This window comes from Mauremys mutica, chromosome 22 (genome assembly GCF_020497125.1).
Source record: "Mauremys mutica isolate MM-2020 ecotype Southern chromosome 22, ASM2049712v1, whole genome shotgun sequence".
Lineage (NCBI taxonomy): Eukaryota > Metazoa > Chordata > Testudines > Geoemydidae > Mauremys > Mauremys mutica.
This window is the reverse complement of record NC_059093.1, coordinates 7,084,926-7,105,242: the sequence shown is the minus strand read 5'-3', so window position 1 is coordinate 7,105,242 and position 20,317 is coordinate 7,084,926. Positions and strand designations below refer to the sequence as shown.

The 20,317-nt window shown below is 58.8% G+C and overlaps 3 protein-coding genes across 7 annotated transcripts in view; 2 read left to right on the top strand and 1 right to left on the bottom strand.

The window, feature by feature from the left end:
• LOC123354849 (membrane frizzled-related protein) overlaps positions 1–4,107 on the top strand; it is a 12,402-nt gene extending 8,295 nt beyond the window's left edge. The window contains exons 9-13 of the mRNA XM_044997199.1: positions 553–701; positions 1,332–1,462; positions 2,388–2,522; positions 2,839–2,966; positions 3,186–4,107. Of these exons, the coding sequence (XP_044853134.1) occupies positions 553–701; positions 1,332–1,462; positions 2,388–2,522; positions 2,839–2,966; positions 3,186–3,410 (768 nt within the window). The 3' untranslated portion in view covers positions 3,411–4,107. The remainder of the gene's footprint in view (positions 1–552; positions 702–1,331; positions 1,463–2,387; positions 2,523–2,838; positions 2,967–3,185) is intronic.
• On the bottom strand, positions 8–20,317 carry LOC123354851. 5 transcript variants are annotated; one of them, XM_044997202.1, is made up of 4 exons: positions 19,977–20,317; positions 9,305–9,412; positions 8,266–8,647; positions 8–350 (listed from the first exon to the last, which is right to left on the bottom strand). In XM_044997202.1, the coding sequence occupies exons 1-4, from the start codon at positions 20,001–20,003 to the stop codon at positions 250–252; spliced, it is 618 nt and encodes a 205-aa protein (XP_044853137.1). In that variant the 5' UTR covers positions 20,004–20,317; the 3' UTR covers positions 8–249. The 5 variants fall into 5 exon arrangements, 4 of the variants coding, with proteins under 4 accessions (XP_044853137.1, XP_044853136.1, XP_044853140.1 ...); XM_044997201.1 differs by lacking the exon at positions 19,977–20,317 and adding an exon at positions 13,133–13,329; XM_044997205.1 differs by lacking the exon at positions 19,977–20,317 and adding an exon at positions 12,526–13,093.
• Positions 9,422–14,917, top strand: C1QTNF5 (C1q and TNF related 5). The gene is made up of 3 exons (XM_044997200.1): positions 9,422–9,700; positions 12,715–12,944; positions 13,324–14,917. Exons 2-3 carry the CDS (start codon positions 12,722–12,724, stop codon positions 13,839–13,841), a joined length of 741 nt encoding a protein of 246 aa, XP_044853135.1. The 5' UTR covers positions 9,422–9,700; positions 12,715–12,721; the 3' UTR covers positions 13,842–14,917.

The following is a 20,317-nucleotide window of genomic DNA, read 5'->3' as shown; positions in this document are numbered from 1 at the left end:
CCAGAACTGTAACAGCAACAAGGTTTATTAGATGTCTGGAACACAGCGTCGGCAGCCCTTGGTTAACCCAGGGAACAGAAAGTTACAGCACAGAGCATCTGCATCCGGCTCAGAGCCCTCTGACCCCTCTTTAATCCCAGTCCAGGATTGTCTCCGCCACTTCCTGCAGCCCCCCACTTAGCAACCCCACCCGGCCCCTCCTCCGTCCTTTGTCCTCGTTCCCCTGCTGGCACCCATGGTCGTTAGTTGCTAGGTGCCCAGTGTCCATCCAGTTGGAGTGGCTGTTGTCTTCTGGGACTCTCCATGGGCCCGGGGCCCCAGGCAGCGAGGCGTCAGACATCTCGGGGGCTCTGCAAAGAGGAAACAACCTTTTTCCACCATCTACTTAACCATACACCACATAGGGGAAACTGAGGCACGCACACACTTGATACAAAATATCATGGAATAATTCCCACGCCACCCTACCCGGTCTGTGCCCGGCTGGCAGTTCCCCACCCAGACACTGACAGGGGTGTCTGGCGCAGGCTCACTGGCATCGGTCTCTTCCAGCTGTGTCTCTGGCAGATCGCCGTGCCCGGGGGCCATGTGATCGATCTGCAATTCCACAACTTCAGCCTGGAGTGGCAGGAGGACTGCACCTTCGACTTTGTGGAGGTGCACGACAGTGCCGGCACAGACGCCCCCAGCCTCCTGGGCAGGTACAGGCGCTCGCAGCTCAGCAGTCCGCCGCTGGGTGCAGGAGATTGAGGGAATGGCCGGGGTGGGGGGGAGGACGGGCAGAACTCCCTGAGCAGAGCTGCCTTGCAGAGCCACCTCCTGCGGGGGAAGAAGCACCTCTCTCCTACCCGATTGAATGCCCCCCTCCCCAGCAGTGGAGAAACCCAGGTCCTGCCCCTCCCAGACCCAGCACTAACTGCCTCTTGTCAGCCATACATCTCCAGGGGCTGTACGAAGCAGGTCGGTCTTACCCTCTGCATTTCACACAGCAGGGAAGTGACTTGCCCAAGGCAGGCTGGTGGTCACCCAGGGCTCCTAAGTGCCAGTCCAGTGCTCTATCCACTAGGCAGCAATGCCCTCCCAAGGTACTCGCCATTATTCTGCACACAGCAAGACGACGGGCTGCACAGGGACAGGGCAAAGGTCTCCAGAGGCATTTGGCACGGTCACAACTTCCCACACACCATCCATCCCCATCTCCATCTCTGCTCCTCTCTCCTTTTCCCTCTCTGTCTGTCTCACCCCTTTTTCTCCATCTCGCTCCTCCACCCTCCGTCTCTCTTCCCCACTCCTCAGCCCCCTCACTCCCATCACGTTTCCTCTCCCGGCAGGTTCTGTGGCTCCCAGCTGCCGCCCGTCCTGAGCTCCTCACAACACGTCATGACCGTCCTGTTCATGGCAGATGAGGGCGTGGCGGAGGACGGGTTCTTTGCCACCTACCGTGCCCGAAACGCCACAGAAAGTAGGTGCCTGGGTCTGAAACACACCCTCCCTGCTGCCTGGGTCTTTCTCCAGCTGGGTGGCAGGGTCGCCCATCTCTGAGCGGCATGTCCTGGTGCCGAGCCAACCCATGTGCACTCTCTGCCAGGGTGCTGCTCAGCAGCGGGGTCATCGCTGGCACGGAGCAGGGCATCCACTAGTCTCGGCCATTGCTCTGCCTCGCCAGCTGTGGGATCGTCCCATCTCCCCCGGAAGGGGCCAGAGACCTCCCCAGCTAGGCTGATCACAGGGTAGTTTTGCTCTAGGAGGGGGGAACAGCCTTGGGGTGTTTACCAAGGGAATGGCCTGACCCCCTGTCATTTCCCTGTTGCTACCCAATAAGTAACTGATTGCAGTTACCAAGGGAGAACAAGGGGATCACCTCCCTAACCCCACCCCCGGGGAATCACTGGGGTAAACAGAAAGCAGCAGGGCCCAGAAATCTTAGCAGTGACTGTCAGGAGAGTCCACTCCTCCACCCTCCAGGTCTGCCTTTCCCCCGCTTCCTCTTTCCAAGGTACTTCCCAGGGGACCTTTGCTCCTCCTCGGTGCATTTGTCCGGTGAAGCAGTGCTGTTGTACAGGTGGGAACTAAGGCCCAGCAAGCTCACAGGCTTGTCTGTATGAGAAGTGGTGAATTGATACTACTGTAGCTACCCTGGCATGGGGACACTCGCTATAGTCACCATGTGATAGTGCTGTCCATGGTTATGTTGTAGTTACACTGGAGGGGCACCCCTTCCCATCGTAATTACAGTCGCTGACTGCTCGTGTGTCCCCGGTTGGCTCTGCAAGTGCAGGGTCACCCTGGTGACTATAGTTACGCGGCAGCCCATTGCATGTAGGCCCCATCGCTGTACTCAGCCAAGTACCTGCTCATTCTGACATCTTTCTCGCTCATCCGCCAAGAAACGTGCAGCCCCTCGGAGTTCTCCTGCAGCAACGGGGAGTGCCAGGCACGGGAGTCAGTGTGTGATGGCTGGCACGACTGCCCGGATGGGAGTGATGAATTCAACTGCACAAGTGTCTCACCCCCATCCTTTGGTGAGTGAAACCCCTAGCTCAACCCAGCTCCTGCAATGAGCAACACTTGGCTTATGGGGTGGGGGGACCTTATCCGCCTGTTTCCCTCAGGCAGTTCAGGTCACAAGTGGAATGAGTTTGGTAGGTTTCAGCCCTGCACCCAGGGAACATCTGTCCATACACACTGATGTGACCGCCAACTCTGAGGCACCTGCTGGGCCGGGATCCAGATTTTGGAGCCCATGGGCCCTGCAACCGTTCTTTGCAAGTCCTAGCCAGTGCATCCCTCCAGCTCAGATACAGCTGCCACCTGTATCACCTGCCCTCCCCCCTGCAGAGTCCTCCTGCCAGCAGATCCAAGTGGAGATGTGCTTGGGCCTCAGCTACAACACCACCTCCTTCCCCAACATCTGGCTGACCATCCCAGACCAGCAGGGGGCGGCCATCATGCTCCGAGATTACAAGGTGAGCCCAGCACAGGGGGCCGCGGGGGATACTGCACTGCCCAGCTGGGGGTTTGTCAGCTGGGTGGGAAGCGAGCAGGCTGGGTGGAGAATTTGCTTTGGGTGGAAGGAGGGGGCATAGGGTATCCAGGGGAAATGCACCCATAAATGGGGAAGCCAGCCCCCCAAACATCGGTGCCCCAGGCCTTGTGGTGCTCACTGCCTCCCTGTCTCCCCGCAGGTCCTGATGGGGCTCCCCTGCTACCAGCACCTGCACCTGCTGATCTGCAGCCTCTTCGTGCCCAAGTGCACGCCGGACGGGGGCGTCCTGCAGCCCTGCCGCTCCGTGTGCCTGACGGCGGAGCAGCGCTGCCAGCAGGCCCTCAGCCTCCTCAGCATCCTCTGGCCCATCAACTGCAACGTCCTCCCCGACTCCAACGACCCTGTGGAGTGCTTCAAGCCGTGAGGGGGCGGGGGGGCCCAATGAGCAGAGGGGTGGGGCTGGCTCTCCCCCAGCCAGGCCAGAGACATAACCTGTCTGACTTTGGGGCGGGTGGGGACTCGAACCCTTCTCCCCTTCCTGTGCATTTCCCTTCGGGGACCTGAGGACACGGGGAGAGCCTGTGGGGCCCAGGAGCCCCAAATAAAGGTGCTGGAGAAGAAACCACCCACCCTGAGACTGGGAGATTGCTGCCCCATAACTCCCCCTGGTATCCCCCATAACAGTCCCCTAAGGGAGCCGCCAGGGCTGGCCCTAAGGGCCTGGAATGCGAGTGACTGGCTATTGGGGCCCCACACTGCATAGCCACGGCACTTTGGCAATGCCTGGCCCCATCCCCCCCCCCATCCTGCAGTGGGGCTCATGCCTTCTTCTCACCCACCAGATCCCCCGATACCCAATCCAAGCAGAGGGGGAGGTGACTCTCTACTCCCCCCACCCCAGTCTACTTCCTGCAGCAAGGTGACAGCTCCCTCCCAGCTGCCCCAAGAATGGTACCTGCCACCTCCGACACAAGGAGCCCAGGGGGCGGCCCTCTTTGTCCTAATGTCCCCAGTCCCAGCAGAGCACACAGCTGGGCCTGGCTGAGCGGCCGTTGCCCGTCGCCCGCCTCGTGCTCGGCACACGGCAAGGGCCAGCGCTGTGCTAATACACGGGCTGCCGAAGAGGGGAAGGCTGCTTTGGGGCTGGGCGTGGGGCTCAGGAGGGCCGAGTTCAGTTCTCAGCTCTGCAGCAGACTCCCTGCATGACGGGGGGGGGGAAGAAAAAATAAATCCTTCTGTGACTCAGTTTCCCCATCTGTAAAATGGAGACAATACAAGCAGGGGGTGGGGAGGATAAAAGCATCGCTACCCGGGGCCCTGTTGTGATGGGGGGGTATGGAAGTATCTAGGGAGATAAATGACAAAAAACACCTTAAGAAATGGCACCTACCCCAACATCACACGTCATTGCACAGACCTTCCGGTGCCCACGCCTGTAACTTGACATCTCCTCTGGGCAGCAGGGGGCTGGAGGGCTGCTCCCCCAGTGCCACGGCAGCTCGAGGCACAGCACCCACTGGCACGCTTCAGTTCCTTGGCCCCGTTCTGGCACCGGACGGCTGGCTTCCCACCTTACTCGAATGCCGCTTGTGCCCAGGGTGAAGAGTTAATGATCTCACCGCGCAGACATGTGGGCTCTGCTCGACTTGGCTGGCAGCGCCTGGGGAAGCCTGCACCTGGTGTGCTGTCCAGAGCAGCAGCGCAGGCTCCAAGGCCCTTGGCACGACTCTGTGTGTCTAACAAACAGCTGCAGCATTTTGCAACTACAACCTTTGAAATAATAATTCAGCCTCTCCCGCACCCGGGGGGTCAGGTCAATATTACCCCCATGTCAGCGCTGGGGAAACTGAGGCACAGAGGGGTAATTATTTGCCTGCAGGTCAGGGGCAAGGCCGGGATCAGAACCCAGGAAGCCCATGTCTGAATCCCCAGCTCTAAGCACTGGAATATGCCTGGGCTGGGTGGGATCACTGCAAGGGGTCACTGGGAACTGAGACCTAAGGGGTCCCTGGACAAGGAGCTGGGGAGTGAGAGCAGGAGCCCTCGTCTCTCTGAAGCAGACACGGCTCATAGCTAGGGCCCTACCAAATTCACGGTCCATTTTGGTCAATTTCCCGGTCATAGGATAAATTTCATGATTTTTCCAGCTATTTAAATCTGAAATTTCATGGTGTTGTAATTGTAGGGCTCTGACCCTAAAAGGAGTTGTGGGAGAGGGGGGATCACAAGGTTATTGGAGTGGGGGGGGTTGCGGTACGGCTACCCTTACTTCTGTGCTGGCGGCAGTGCTGCCTTCAGAGCTGGGCGGACAGAGAGCAGCGGCTGCTGGCCGGGAGCCCAGCTCTGAAGGCAGAGCCGCTGTCAGCAGCAGCGCAGAAATAAGGATGGCATGGTAGGGTGTTGCAAACCTTACTTCTGCACTGCAGCTGGCGGGGCGCTACCTTCAGAGCCAGGCGCCCGGCCAACAGCTGCCGCTCTCCGGCCGCCCAGCTCTGAAGGCAGTGCAGAAGTAAGGGTGACAAGGACCCCCAATTTGAGAAGTGCTGGTCTCCGCCCTGAAATCTGTATGGGACAGGGTAAAAGCACACGAAAGACCAGATTTCACGGTCTGTGATGTACTTTTCATGGCTGTGAATTTGGTAGGGCTCATAGCAGGGCTGGGATGGAGGGGGGCGGGGTTGTTTGGGAGAGCCAAAACCCAAGGAGAAGATCTAGGCCCCTTTGTTATCCGAACCCCTCCCATTTTAGGGGGGGGGGGGAAGAGGTTCCTGGCTCTGCATTGGTCTGAGCTCATCTCACCCAGAGCAAGGGTGAAGGGGTTTCTCCCCCAGGTGTAAATACTGAACCCCTCCCCAAGCTGGAGAGTGTGGAAGAGGTTCGACTCCTGAGGAAGGGGAAGGTGGATCCTGCTCTGGAGCAGGGGAAGGGCCGTAGCTGGAGCTGCCGGTTGGGTTAGGAATCCTGGCCTGACTCCTGACCACTCCACTAAGGCTGGCTGTGCCTTAAAGCCACAAACAAGCTTCTCCTGACCAAAGACAACATCCTGTTTTCCCATCCACTGGGAGGATCCACAGGCCAGTGTGGCTGGCTGAACACCACCCCTGTGATCCAGAACGCTGGCACTGCCACCCACCTCACCTGGGACCTCTGCTGGGAAGGGCACAGAGGGGGGCTCTCGGCATAGGCTCAGAGCAGGGCTTCCGTTCACTAGTGCACAGCTCCTGGGAACTCCTGGCACCGAGACGTGACTGCGCCCTTCCCCCTGCTAGTGCACAGCTCCCAGGAACTCCTGGCACCGAGATGTGACTGTGTGTGTGTCTCCCCCACCCCTCCTGCTAGTGCACAGCTCCCAGGAACTCCTGACAGTGACATCAAGACATAACTGTGTGTGTCTCCCCCCCCCCCCACCTCCCGCTAGTGCACAGCTCCCAGGAACCCCTGACATCAAGACATAACTGTGTGTGTGTGTCCCCACCTCCCGCTAGTGCACAGCTCCCAGGAACCCCTGGCACCGAGATGTGACCACGTTCCCCCACACACACACTACAGCACAGCACCCAGGAATGCTTGGCACCTAGACGTGACCGCATCCCATCTCCCCCAGCAACCCCTGGCACCAAGAGGTGACTGCATTTCCCCCCTTCACTAGTGCACAGCTCCCAGGAACCCCTGGCACCGAAATATTACTGCGTCCCCCCATCCCCCCATCAGTGCACAGCTCCCAGGAACCCCTGGCACTGAGACGTGACCACGTCACATCCCATCCCATCCCCCCCACCCCAGCTACAGCGCAACCCCCGAGAACCCCTGGCACCAAGATGTGACCGCGTCCCCCCTGCTAGTGCACAGCTCCCAGGAACCCCTGGCACTGAAATGTGACCATGTCCCCTTCGCTAGAGCACAGCTCCCAGGAACCCCTGGCACCGAGACATGACCATGTCCCCTTTGCTAGTGCACATCTCCCGGCACTGAGACGTGACCGTGCCCCCTGTGCTACATTACAGCTCATTACCTCCTGCTGCCTTTGCACACTGCAATAACACCTTGTTGCCAAGTCTCCCGAGGAAAGGAAAGCAACCCTGCCTTTCCAAAAAAGCCCAGGCCGTTTCAGAGGGAGGACAGTGGGGGCTGTTTATACAAATTCCAAAGTTTGTAGTTTTAGTTTTGTTGCATACAAGTTACACATGAAAACTATTAAAATAATACGTGTGTGTGTACTTCCAGTATTTAAAAGGGTCATTCTCGCTCTTTCCACCCTCCGTGGTCTCTGTTGCCTCAGTGTGGTACATTCCCGTGTTGAACCATTGGAGCATAGCCTGGTGTGGGACAAAAAATTGGAGCATAGGATGTGTCAAGGGGCGGGCCCCAAAATTCATGAATTTGGGTGTGTTTTCTTAATTGAACGGGAGTGGGGACAGGAGGATTCTCAAATTCTAAGGAAGTGCATCACCCTGAGGCTGCTCAATCACCGACACCACTCCTACAACCACGTTTAAACTAGAACGATGTGTTGAAGTCACCTTTGCAAAAAAGCCCAAGTAAGCAACCTCCAAAGGGAACAAGCCCCAAACCTCTGCAATCTGCAACTCGCAAAATATTTAAGCCGCTTTTTGTAAAAAAAACAAGCCCAGAGTAAAACCTGCTGCACATGTCAACAGGAGGGGGAGAGAGAATTCCTCATTGGATTTCCTTTGGGGGGCAGTGGAGGCATTGTTACTGCTGTCAGAAAATCAGGCAGACGGACTGTTTCAGCCCAATGCCCGGTTGTGTGTTTTCTCTACCTGGAGGGTCTGCCTCTAGCTCTGAGAGTGACCCATTCAGTTCTTAGCCTCTGGTACAACTGTCAAAAGGAGGCAGTGTGACTGAGCAGTTACAGCAGGACTCGGGACTTCAGGGGTCTACTCCCAGCTTTGCTGCAGACTGTCTGCACAAGTCACATGACTGTCCCCTGCCTCAGTTTCCCCATCTGTAAAATAAGGATGCTGAGGCTGACCTGCCTCCCAGGAGGGTTGGGAGGACCAGTGTATGGCTAAAAAACACTAGACCAGGATAGATTATCGCCGTTATTAATTTCTGCCAGTGGTGAGCTGGGCTTTTCGGTGATGGGGACACCTCTCCCATGGGAAGCTCCACAAACTCTGGCTGGCTGCTTCTCCAGGGAATTCTCCTTGGCCGGAGAATCTCTCCCCACCATCCCCATGCCAGGCAGAGCTGGGGCGAGAGCCCCTTGGGCTCCACTTAGAGCTGAAATGAGTTAAATAAGAGTTTCAAAGGCCCACCTCCGGCACCGTGTCCCGTGCTCCAGCGACGGGGGAGAGAGTTCCCCTCACACCCATACTGGCTGCCCCGGTCGTTTCCTCCATTGCGTTTCTGTATCCACCTGCAGAGCTGGTCGTGGCCTGTTCCCTGGGATTGCGGGTGCTCACGGATCAGCTGCACCCAGTCCTGCTGACAAAGCCCCAGCTCCCAGAACTCAGCATACTCTGGAGCTGGGGAGCCCCAGGCCATGAGTGGGGGGGAGCAAGGGGGCTTTACGGCCAGCCTCCAGGCAGAAAACTCCAGCCTGTGGAGGTGATCAGGGACCTTGCTGGGCTCTTCGCGATGCTGCTGTCCGTCCGGCTCACCTGCTGTCCAAGGAGAAACCTGCAGCGACCTGGGGAGCCGAAAGAGAGAAATGTCAGCCCAGGCCAAGTCAAAGGTCTCACATGGTTGGCCGGTGTTTCACATTAGTAGGGGAGAGTGTTTGTGTGTTGTGCCAGCGAGGGTGTGACACCCCCACCCCGTGTGTGTTGTGCACTCCACGTTTGTGTGTTGTGCTGACGGATGTGTGGCCCCAGTGCTCAGCGTTAGTGGGTCTGTGTGTGTGGTCCGTGGGTAGGGTTCGTGCATGTCATGTGGGCTTTGCTGCTCGCGCGTGTGATGTGGACAGTAACAATTGGCGCGCTGAGCGTGTGCCATCCGTGGGTGTGTGGTTTAGTTCGTGTCTCATGACGCCCCTAAGCAGGACCGAATTGCAGGATTTCTCCTGCCCTTTGCTCTTCACTCCCACCTGTCACACCTGCAGCCTCTCCTCCTCCAAGACCTTCCACAAAACCCCCGCCTGGCCCGAACACCCCAGTGCTCCCCTTCAGGAGGCCAGTTTTCAGCTTGCCTCACATTCCCCATCCTTCCCCAGCCCCGTCACTGGGCTCCACTCCATCCAGGGAAATCACCACAAAAATGAGCCAGCCCATCTCTGGCATGGCAGCACTCCCCACAGCACGAAGACTGGCCTGGTGCTTCCAGAATGGGGGAGCGGACACATTCATGGCTACTTACGTGATCTAGACGAGGATGCAAGCCACCTCCTTCACCCTCCTCTGTCCTTCCCTGTTCTGCCATTCCCCTCGCTCCCTCTCTTTCTCTGCCTCTTTCCCTTGGCGGCTCCTGTAGGGTGATGTGTTAAGTCAAGGGGTTTTTCGAGTCAGGTCTGTGGTTCTCTCTCCCGCCCTCCTCCCACTGGTTGCAGCATTTCCGACACTGGGATATTTTTCCCCTCCTCTTGTAGCTCTTGGCTCTGAAAGTCACTGATTTCCTTTGGAGTTTGGGAGGAGAGACACAAGGAGGGGAAGGGGGGGAGCAGAGAGACAGCCTTTCCTCAGAGCTGAAGTGCTCAGGAAGAGCTCACAGGACAAGGGACGCAAAGCAGGCGCAGCAAGAGAGCTGGGATACACAGTAAGTAAAGCTAAGCAGCTCCAGCTGCTCCTAACAAAGTTGGCGGTGTAGCTATGGGGCCAGACGGGCCATGGGATTTCCCTTAGCAACTCGGCCAGGCCCAGGAGCTCGGCTCGGTCCCAGCTCCAGTCATGATACATTCCAGCGGCAGGCTCTGTTTTCCTTCTTTCCCTTTTATTTGTGGCCTGCGGGAGTCCGGAAGGAGAGAGACCTGCTCCCCTTCCACTCCCCAGTGGATCCCTGCTCATCTGGGTGCTCTGAGCCAGGCAGGGGAGAGGCCTGCGTGGGGCAATGCAGGGGAGGCCAAGGCTGAAGTGAGTTGGATAGCAGCCCTGCTTGGGGGAGTGGGGGGGGATATGAGCCTTGCAGGCAGGGGGAAGGGCTGGGTTCTGGCCCCACTGGGAAGGCGGTAATGCTGCACAAGCTGGGAGGGTGTCCCCACACTCCACAGCCTGGCGGGGCGGGGAGAGGTGCTACCCTGCCTCTGGGTGCGGTGCTGCAGCCCCTGGGTAACTTGCCATGGAGCCGGGAAGGGTCCACAGGTGCCAGCTTTCACACGGTATGAATAAGCACCCTGACTTTCACAATAAGCCAAAAATCAAGGCAATCCCATTTCAAACCAAGCCAGTCCCTAAGAACCCCAACACTCTATGTGACTAGATCCCCCCGGTGTGCAGTATGGGACTGTGGTGGGCCCGCGGTGCACCCCGACTCTCTCCCCCCTTGCCACTGCTTGCCGGGAACCCATAAAAAAAGAAAAAAAAAAGCTACAAGCTAAACAATCTACAAGCCAAAAACTAGCCAACAAGCAACTCACAGGCCAATTCAGCCAAAAACAAGCCCAATTTCTGCGGGGGTTTTTCCCGTGGGTTTGGCACGTCTGGAAGGGTCCTGGCCTCGCGCCCCGTGTGAAGGGAGAGTTCAGAGCGTGGGAGTCACCGTCAGCACAGCCGGAGCCCCCTTGGGGAATGGGCGCAGAGTGCGGGGCAAAGGGACCCCTAGTCGTTCTCAGCCAGGAGTCCGGGGCCGCGAGCAGGTTTCGGGGGGGCTGCCAAGCAGGGTCAGGGTTAGACTCACTGGAGCCTCGCTGCACACAACTGGAACCCCGGCGCCCTGAGCGCTGACACCTGCGGCTGAAGCCTGAGCAACTTAGCTTTGTGGGGCCCCCTGTGGCGTGGAGCCCTGGGCCACTGCCCGGCTTGCTACCGCCTAACGCCGGCCCTGGCTTCGTCTGCAGAAAACCAGTGGTGGCGGCACAGCTGGGCGGTGGAGCTTTATAGCATGTTGGGGGGGGCGGGGGGCTCAGAAAGGGAGAACCCCTGGCCTAGAGGGCAGGAAAATAGAGACAGAATCCTTGACCACAGCCCACAACCCCCCCCACCCCATGCTCACAACCCCCCCACACACCCCACAACCACTCACCCACCTCACAACCCATGACACACAGCCCACAACCACCCACCCACCCCAGAGCCCACAACCCCCCGCACACCCCACGCTCACAACCCCCCCATACACCCCACAACCACTCACCCACCTCACAACCCATGACACACAGCCCACAACCCCCCCCACCCCACACTCACACCCCCCCACACACCCCACAACCACTCACCCACCTCACAACCCATGACACACAGCCCACAACCCCCCCACACCCCCCACTCACACACCCCCACACACCCCACAACCACCCACCCACCCCAGAGCTCACAACCCCCCCACACCCCACACTCACAACCCCCCCACACACCCCACAACCACTCACCCACCTCACAACCCATGACACACAGCCCACAACCACCCACCCACCCCACAACCCATGACACATGGCCCACAACCACCCACACACCCCACACTCACAACCACCCACACACCCCATGCTCACAACCCATGACACACAGCCCACAACCACTCACCCACCCCACAACCCATGACACACAGCCCACAACCACCCACACACCCCACACTCACAACCCATGACACACAGCCCACAACCACCCACCCACCCCAGAGCTCACAACCACCCACACCCCCCACGCTCACAACCCATGACACACAGCCCACAACCACCCACCTACCCCAGAGCTCACAACCACCCACACACCCCACGCTCACAACCCAGGACACAGCCCACAACCACTCACCCACCCACAGCTCACAACCCATGACACCCACAGCCCACAACCACCCACACACCCCAGGACTCACACAGCCCAAAACCATCCACACACACCACGCTCACAACCCAGGACACAGCCCACAACCACCCCCATAGCCCACAACCACCCATACACCCCCCCACACACACAGCCCACAACCACCTATACACTCCCCACACACACACACACACACAGAACCACCTCCACAGCCCACAACCCATGACACACACAGCCCACAGGCACCCCCACACCCCACGCTCACAATCCATGACCCACACAGCCCACAACCACCCACACACCCCACAGGCCACAACCACCCGCACAGCCCACGACACACACAGCCCACAACCACCCACACACCCCACAGCTCACAACGCATAACACACAGAGCTCAGAACCACCCACGGCTCACAACCCATGACGCCCTCCACACAGCTCACAGCCCACAACTCACCACATACACACCCCTCAATCCAGCTCACAACCAACCATGCACATACCCACTTACACCCACGGCGATACACACAACTCACACACACACACCTGGCCCATCTAGCCCATTGTCCTCCCTCCTGTCGTGCCATGGTTCTCAGACACCCTGGTGAGGGGCAGATTGGACTGGACTGACCGGGCTCATGGCCTGCCCAGGCCAGTATCCCGTACCTCCTACCCTTCTGGGCTGGTCTGCTGGTCCATCAAGTCCAGTGTCCAGCGTCTCTGGTACCCAACCTCAGTCGGAGCGTCGCTGTGGAGTGAGGGGAACATACAGCCCGCACACCCTAATCAGAGCTGTCAAGCCAGGGCCTCCAGCTCTCAGCACGCTAGAGACATAACGGTTCACTCTCCTCCCAGCCCCTCCATGGCAGCTGAGATGAAACAGCTCCTCTTCCTCTTCCTCGGGCTGATCGCCAGTTCCATCCAGATCGAGGACAACAAGATCCCGAGCCTGTGCTCTGGGCAGCACGGAATCCCAGGCACACCCGGCATCCATGGAAGCCAGGGTCTTCCAGGCAGAGATGGGCGTGACGGCCGGGACGGAGCAGCCGGGATGCAGGGAGAGAAGGGAGAGATCGGGCAGCCTGGTAAGGAGACCTCCCTGCTGGAGAATGCACCAGGAACTGGAGCCCAGCTCCCAGTGAGGGAGGAGCCAATGGCAGACCCATGGCTACCGCACTGGGCCAGTTGGGTTAACCAGCCAGCCAGACAGATCCAAAGGGGCTAAGCACCCGGGTCTCCGTGTTCTTCCTTCAAGGGGAAATAAATTAGATACCCTGTGAGGTGGGGAGTAGGTCCTGTCTGCTCTGTTTGGGATCCATGACATGCAGCCAGGGGCACAGATCCCATGGGGATGGGTGTATCACGAATTAGATCCAGAGATGGATGGGCTGGCTGGTTATTAGTGGCTCCAGTGCTCTGGGCATCTCTCCTGCCCCCTTTGATGTTCTCGCTCCTCCCCCTCAGGAGTCCCAGGTCCCCGCGGGGACAGCGGCAGCCCCGGCATGAACGGTCTGAATGGGGAGAAGGGGGCGCAGGGGGAATGCGCGGTGGCTCCCCGCTCAGCCTTCACCGCCAAGCGCTCCGAGTCACGCAGCCCGCCCCTGGCGGACCAGCCCATCCGCTTTGATGTGGTGCTGATCAACGAGCAGGGCCACTATGATGCGGACACGGGAAAGTTCACCTGCGAGATCCCCGGGGTCTACTACTTCGCCGTCCATGCCACCGTGTACCGCAGCAGCCTGCAGTTTGACATCATGAAGAACGGCCATTCGGTGGCCTCCTTCTTCCAGTTCTACGGCAACTGGCCCAAGCCCACCTCGCTGTCGGGTGGCGCCCTGGTACGCCTGGAGCCAGAGGACGAAGTGTGGGTTCAAGTCGGGGTGGGCGACTACATCGGCTTCTACTCCAGCATCAAGACGGACAGCACCTTCACCGGCTTCCTGGTGTACACCTACTGGCAGAACTCCGCCGTCTTCGCCTGAGACCCGAGCTGCCGGGGGCAGGGGGAGCGACCGAGGAGCATAGCCGAAACCCCGTCACATCCCCTGGGGAGGGACCCCCCAAGAGGCATCCGGGTCCAGTGGCCTAAGCATGGTCCTGGGAGCCAGGACTCCTGGGTTCTTCGCCATTGACGCTTCCCACTACCACGTACAGTGGGGATAATGATGCTTCCCTACCCCAGAGTGGGACTCTGTGAGGAGTCATTAGTTAGTACTGCATAAGAGCTAAGTATTCTTATTATCACTGGTGCATGAAGTTTGGGAGGTCTCAGCCCAGCTGGTCTCCTGGCTCCTTGAGGCACTCGCTGTCTGTGCAATGGAGACGCAAAAACGTGGTTATTGTATGTTACTTCCCATAGCCATTTAGGATTGAAGCATATTCCCTGAAGTGCAAGTGCTGCATCCCAGCGAGACTGGGCAGTGCCCATGGCACAACCCCCCTGGTGTCTGTGGGGCTCACTCGCCCCCTATCTCAGCAGAGAAGCCAAGGGCTGGGTGGGCCGTGGGGACAGAACTCCTGGGATGTTGCTGGGGCAGTGCCGGGGAAGCCTGCCATGGTGCCCTCCCTGCTCTGAGCATAAACAGGGCTCTTCAGGGGCTTCCAATGCACAGCCCAGACCCGCAGCTGCTGTAAATCACACAGCTCCTCTATGGAGCTTCACAGCTGTACGCCAGCTGAGGGTCTGGCCAGATCTTCTTCCCCCTTACACCCACGGCGATACAGCAAAATCCCATTGAAGCCAGTGTGGGGGCTCCAGGCAGACCCAGTTACAATGGACTGGACCCTGCCCCCATTGTGTGCTGCCATTTGACAAGCAGACACCACATGTGGCCTGACTCCAGTACCTGCTGGACCTGCTCCGAGCGCACCCTGCATAGGGCCGCGGCTGGGACGTGGAGCAGGAGCTTGGTTGACAGGCGGTAGCTTTGCCAGCTCAACCACCCAACCTCATCTGTGCTAGGTGCAGGGACCACTCTGCTTTCATGCCACCCGGACGTCGCTCTCACAGTGTATATGACCTCCCTGTGAACCCTCAATAAATGGGCTCTTAACTATTTGTCAGCCTGTTAACGTGTCTGCTCCGGAACACATGTCAGGGCATGATCATATGTTTGGGTTCTTGTACATCCAAAGCTTGTTAGCATGTTGTATGCCTGTCAGGGCATGTTTGTGTGCATCATCTGTGTGCTCACCAGGGCACAGCTGTATTATCAGCCCACAAATGCACATCTGAGTGTTGTGTTTTCTCTTGTATGCGTGACTAGGTGTGTTAGGATCTTTTCTTACATGCATGTCAGTGCATGTTAGCCTGCATTGGCTCCTGTACGCACATCAGGGCATTAGCATGTGTCAGCTTTTTTGTGTCTTTCCTTGTGTGTGCGTCAGGGCCTATTTATGTGTCTTCTCTTCTAGGTATGTTAAGGTGTTAGCATGTCAGTTCTTTTCTGCATGTCAGGACATGTTAGCATGTGAATTCTCTTCTGTGCGTGTTAGGGCATGTTGGAGTGTGTCAGCTCCATGCAGCTACATAGCAGGGCCTGTTTGTGTGTCACATGGTACCATAGGGTGGAAGGAGACATCTTTACACTTCATAGCACTGTTCCCTCTCCCCTGGCTCTATAGTCACGTGAGCAGCACCGGCTCCCTGCCTCCACTGGGTCAACCCAGGAGCTCCTGTTAGTGCTGCTTGGCCGTTCTCCCGTCTCACACACAGCAGCGAGCCAAGCTCTGCTCCCTCTCTCCAATAGCAGATACCTGGGACTAGCCCCCAGAGGACAGCGACACAGTGCCTGTGCTTGGAAACAGACGACCACCCTCGGTCACCCCTGGTTTTGCTGCTGGAGTCACCAGTGGGATGTATTTATAGCACCCCTGGACCCCAGCTCCCTGAGGGGGTCGGGTCACCTCCGAGACCCAGCACGCTTGGCTTGGGGGAGGCAGGGTACCAAGGCACGCACTCAGCGTGCACACTGACAACATCCATCCCCACCACCCCCCCGGGCTGGCACCCCTGCATGCAGGGCCAAGGCATGGCCTTCTCGCTGCTTGCAGCTTTGACTACACTACACGGAGGGCTCCAGCCCCAGGCCTGTCTGGGATCTAGGAACAAAGCACCACACCACACAGCCCACGCTGTCCCCTTGTTCTACATGCGGGGGGCTTGGGTAGAGAAAAGAAACATGGACCCAGCCCAGAAGGCCCACGTATCTCTAACCGGCTACAGCCCCCATGCCCATGTACGCATAGGGCCACCTCTGTAGATGGAGAAGCCCTTCCCCCCTGCCCCCCAAAGTAGGATGGTGCTGCCCATAGAAGGGGTCTCATTCTATCAACAGGCCTTTCTGCCATCTGGGACTGGATCCTTTCTCCACTGGGAGGCAGCCCCAGGCAGGGGAGTTGCGCTAAGGCAGGAGAAGAGCCGGGAAGTGCCTGGAGGGAGTGTGCATGCTGGTCCAGCTGCCCGCTCTGCCCCAGGAAGGGGGAAGCAGCCACCTTTGGAGCTCTCCGGGAGGGTGGCATTCTGGGTGCCCGGGTTCCCCTCTGGTACAAGGATGGGGAGAGGGGAAAAGTATCTCCCCCCTGACAGGTCTCTGCTAGCAGGGGCACAGAGAGAGAGAGAGAGAGAGAGAGAGAGGCAGCCCATGGTCTGATCTCCTCGCCAGCAGCCTGAGCGCCAGCAGATGCCAGCCCTCTTCAGTGACGTTTTATAGATGGAAACCGAGGCACAGGGAGTGGAAGTGACTTGCCCAAGACTGCACAGTGAGTTAGTGCCAGAGCTGGGCACAGAACCCAGGAGTCTTGACTCGCCCCGCTCCCTGCTCTAACCACTAGTCTGGCTGCCTCCCGGCCTTTGACAGAGGGACGCCTGCAGCAAACCCCATTTACAGACGCTTCTGTCAATGCTGCCTGCTCCTGCGGGCAAGGGCTGTGCCTGCTTGCACCCAAGCGGGCAAGGCCATGCCCTTGTGCTTTGACGACACCCCGCTCCCTGCCCCACACTGTGTAGTTTTGGGAAGCTGCACAGAGCCCGCTCTCCCCTAGGGGGCACCAGCTCCCCACATTGCGAGGGTTCTTGTGCAAAGCATCAGTTCAGCACTGCTGGGTAGATTAACCCCCCACTACCTAGCTCCTGCTTCTGTTCAGTACCAGCCCCGCTGCCAGGGCACGACGCTCCTCACATTCTGCACAGCAACGGGGCGCATCAGCCAGCGCCTTGCGAGCCTCGTGGAGCAACCTGCAGGGTGTGGAAGTCGGGACTCCCGCTTCCAGTCCCAGCTCTGATATTGACTCATTTTGGGCATGTCGTTTTGCAGCTCTGTGCCTCAGTTTCCCTTCTGCCCAATGGGGCTCACCCTCTTCAGAGGGCTGCCGTGAGGATTAGTGGAGTTGGGAGGTGTGTTGAGATCCGGAGCTGGAACCGTGCCCTCGCTCTCTGAACTCCAGAGCTCCCCTGGAGAGGGACGCCTGGCTCCCCTCACTGCCTCCCTGGGGGCAGGAGTTGCTGAGGCAGCACTTTCTCACTTCCCTTCCCTCTCTCCCCTTGCAGATTTCCAGTGTGAATGTTGTGACTTGGCTCAGGAAAAGGTCCCTATTTTTAGCAAGGGAAGGAAGAGCCCTCTGCACTTCTGTCCAAGATAGCCCTGGTGCTACTTTTCCAAACTCCACTGGATCGCACCCAGCTGGGGACTGCTTCCCATTGTGAGAGCATGGAAGGGGGACAGCAAATGAGTCTGGGCCCTGTGAGCTCCCGGGGGGAGCAGCGTCACAGATCTCCCCAAGAGGACAGCTGCGATCATCCAGCCTGAGCTCATGTGTGTCACAGGCCTGAGAATCAGGGCTGCCCAGCCAGGGAGCAGAGCATGGGAAGAGGCAATGCATTTCATCCCCCTCTCGCCTGCCTGCCCTGCTCAGGTGGTGGGCTCACTAGATGATCTGCCAAGCTAAGCAGTGTTTGGGTGGGAGACCTTGAGAGCGCCAACATATGGTGGTTATTAAAACACTGCAGGGGACAGCACCCAGGTGCCAGACTGAATGCTTCATGCCCCCCGGCGTGTAAAAGCAGAGCTTGACTCTGTCATTTAAAAGACTCTCCCACTGAGCCAATCGGGCTCTGGAACGAGCCAGGCCCACAGAACAAAGTGGGGAGCGGTGTTGGGGGACAGGAGAGAAATTCCTGATGTGGGGAGTTGACAGTGTGATCTGGGAAGTGGGACATAGGAAGGGTGTGTGGCCAAGTGGATAGAACGAGTGGGAGACCGGACTCCTGGGTTCTATCCCCAACCAAGGGAAGGAGTCACAGGGTGTCAGTGATTAGAGGTGGGGCACTGGGAGGTAGGACTCCTGGGTTCTCCCCCAACTCTGGGAGTTGAAGGTGGTTTGAGCAGGAGAAAGCTAGAACTCAAACTCCTGAATTCTGGTCCCAGCTCTGCTGCTGCTGCCATTGTGTGGGGTTCAGGTACATTTTGGGGATGGTTGAGGGGAGAGTTACAGAATAAGGATGAACTGAGGGAACCCTAACAACATCTTATTAGTGCATCTCCCAACTACACCCTGCTGCAGTCCGTGATGGCCTCAGAGCTCCACAAGAGGGCACCCCTCTCCTCCCATGAGCACATCCAGGAGCAGTAGGTTTCCAGGTGGTCTGGGGACTAGGAGCAGGACCCCCTGGAGAGGCCCAGAAAGCTGGGGGGTGAGACGAGGAGCCAGTCTGCAGGGAAGAGGGCTGGGGTGGGGGGCTAATAGCAGGAGATCTGGGAGTGGGAAGAAGGCAGCAGGGTGGCAGTACACGGCATCCCAGGAGGGAAGGAGGTAGGGAGAACACAGGATACCCCAGGGGTCCAGCTCAGAGGCCCTGCTCTCAAGCCAGGGAGCAGCCCCAAACCTGACATGTTCCTCACTGCCTCCCTGCTAAGGGTAGAAGCTGGGCCTGGTGGGTGCTGGTCAGCTGTGATGGGAGGCAGCGGCTCTACACCCAGCACTGGACAGGCAGGTCCTGAGGCTGTGGGCATAGACAGAGGGCCCATGCCCTGCACCACCCCCTCCATCCCTGAGCCGCAGGCTCTGAAAGCAGCCTGGGAGCATACACTGGGTCTGGGAAGGAGCACGGGCTAGTGCTTAGAGCAGTGGCTGGGAGCCAGGACTGCTGGGTTCTATACCCCCCGTCCTTTCCCTAACCTCTTAACCAGAAGAGCCGTATGCTGTGCCCTGCCTGGTCTGTTCTGCAGCCCACACTCCTGGGCCAGGGTCCCCCATGGGGCCAGCCTTACAGTGTACTCCCTGGCCTCACCTCTTAGCCTCCCAGAGTCCCCGGCTGCAATGAGCCAAGAGGCAGAACCCACCTCAAGGAAATATTCGCCCAGGGTAAATAAGCCACCCCTGCTCTGGTTACCTGCCCAGGTGGGAGCGAGGCAGCAGGACAAAGATGTGGGGGCAAGGAGCCAGGGCTGCTGGCTGTGAGAAGAGGGGCTCAGATTATTATCCAGGGTAATGGGCTCCTCCTACCTCCCCACTGATCCTCCCCAAGGCCCCAGGCCAGCACACACCACCCCAAAGAGTTGGAGGGAACCCTGCCTGCAAGTGCTGGAGAGCGCCTAGTGCTGCACTCCCAGGCACCCCCAGCAGGAGGCACTGTTGGAAGTGGTGTTGGGGCATTGCCCCTAGGGGAGCGCTCTGCTGTTCCACCCCCTGGACCCCCCAGCAGGAGGCACTGGGGGAAGTGGTGTTGGGGCATTGCCCATAGGGGAGCGCTCTGCTGTTCCACCCCCAGGCACCCCAGCAGGAGGCGCTGGAGGAAATGGTCTCTCTCCCTTCCCCATCCCAGCTATGGACGCCAGGGGGCTGTGTCCCTCTGCTGTGCTAGCTGGGAGGAGAGCTCTCTCTGGGGACCCGTCAGCAGGGACTGCCATGGGCTGAACAGCCCCTTCCCACCACCCAGCTGAGTCCCAGAGGGGTTGGGCCCAGACTGCCAGGCTTGGCTGGGGAGCAGAGCATCCCCTGCTAGGTGACCAGAGGCCCCTTTGGAGCAGGCTTCTACCTCAACCCACAGCAAGAGGGAATAGGGCCTGGGGGCTGGGTTAGGACTGGGTAGGGGCCCTGTCACAGGGTGCTCGACTCACCGCCGGAGCGCCTCCTTCTGGCCACATCTGCAGATGAGCTGGGGGGGGTCAAAACCCCTTCCTGCAGGGGCGCTCCATCACTCCTCTGGGTCTGGCTCTCTCAGGACTTCACTGCTCCCATTTCAGGGCTTGCCCCTTCCCAGCTCACTGTAGTTTCCCCTGCCAGGAGGGGCATGTTCTCAAAGTCTCTCAGGACCCACCATCCCAGGCAGTTTTCTCTTTCACTGACCCTTAACAGCACCCCCGGCCAGCCCGCTACACTGGGTTCCAGATGAGGGACTCAACAACACGCAGCCAGGCTCTGGACAGCTCTAAACCACAGCCAGCTAGATAGATAACCT

Bases quoted from the DNA above. Each gene is read 5' to 3' on its own strand.
- C1QTNF5 (XM_044997200.1), top strand. From the start codon at position 12,722: ATGGCAGCTGAGATGAAACAGCTCCTCTTCCTCTTCCTCGGGCTGATC. The intron at 12,945-13,323 runs GTAAGGAGACCT...CCTCCCCCTCAG, and splicing joins GGGAGAGATCGGGCAGCCTG to GAGTCCCAGGTCCCCGCGGG.
- LOC123354851 (XM_044997201.1), bottom strand. From the start codon at position 13,183: ATGTCATGGATCCCAAACAGAGCAGACAGGACCTACTCCCCACCTCAC. The intron at 9,413-13,132 runs GTATCTAATTTA...ATCACCCTACAG, and splicing joins CCTACTCCCCACCTCACAGG to GAGCCGCCAAGGGAAAGAGG. The intron at 351-8,265 runs GTGGGCCTTTGA...TCCTCTTTGCAG, and splicing joins CACGGGACACGGTGCCGGAG to AGCCCCCGAGATGTCTGACG.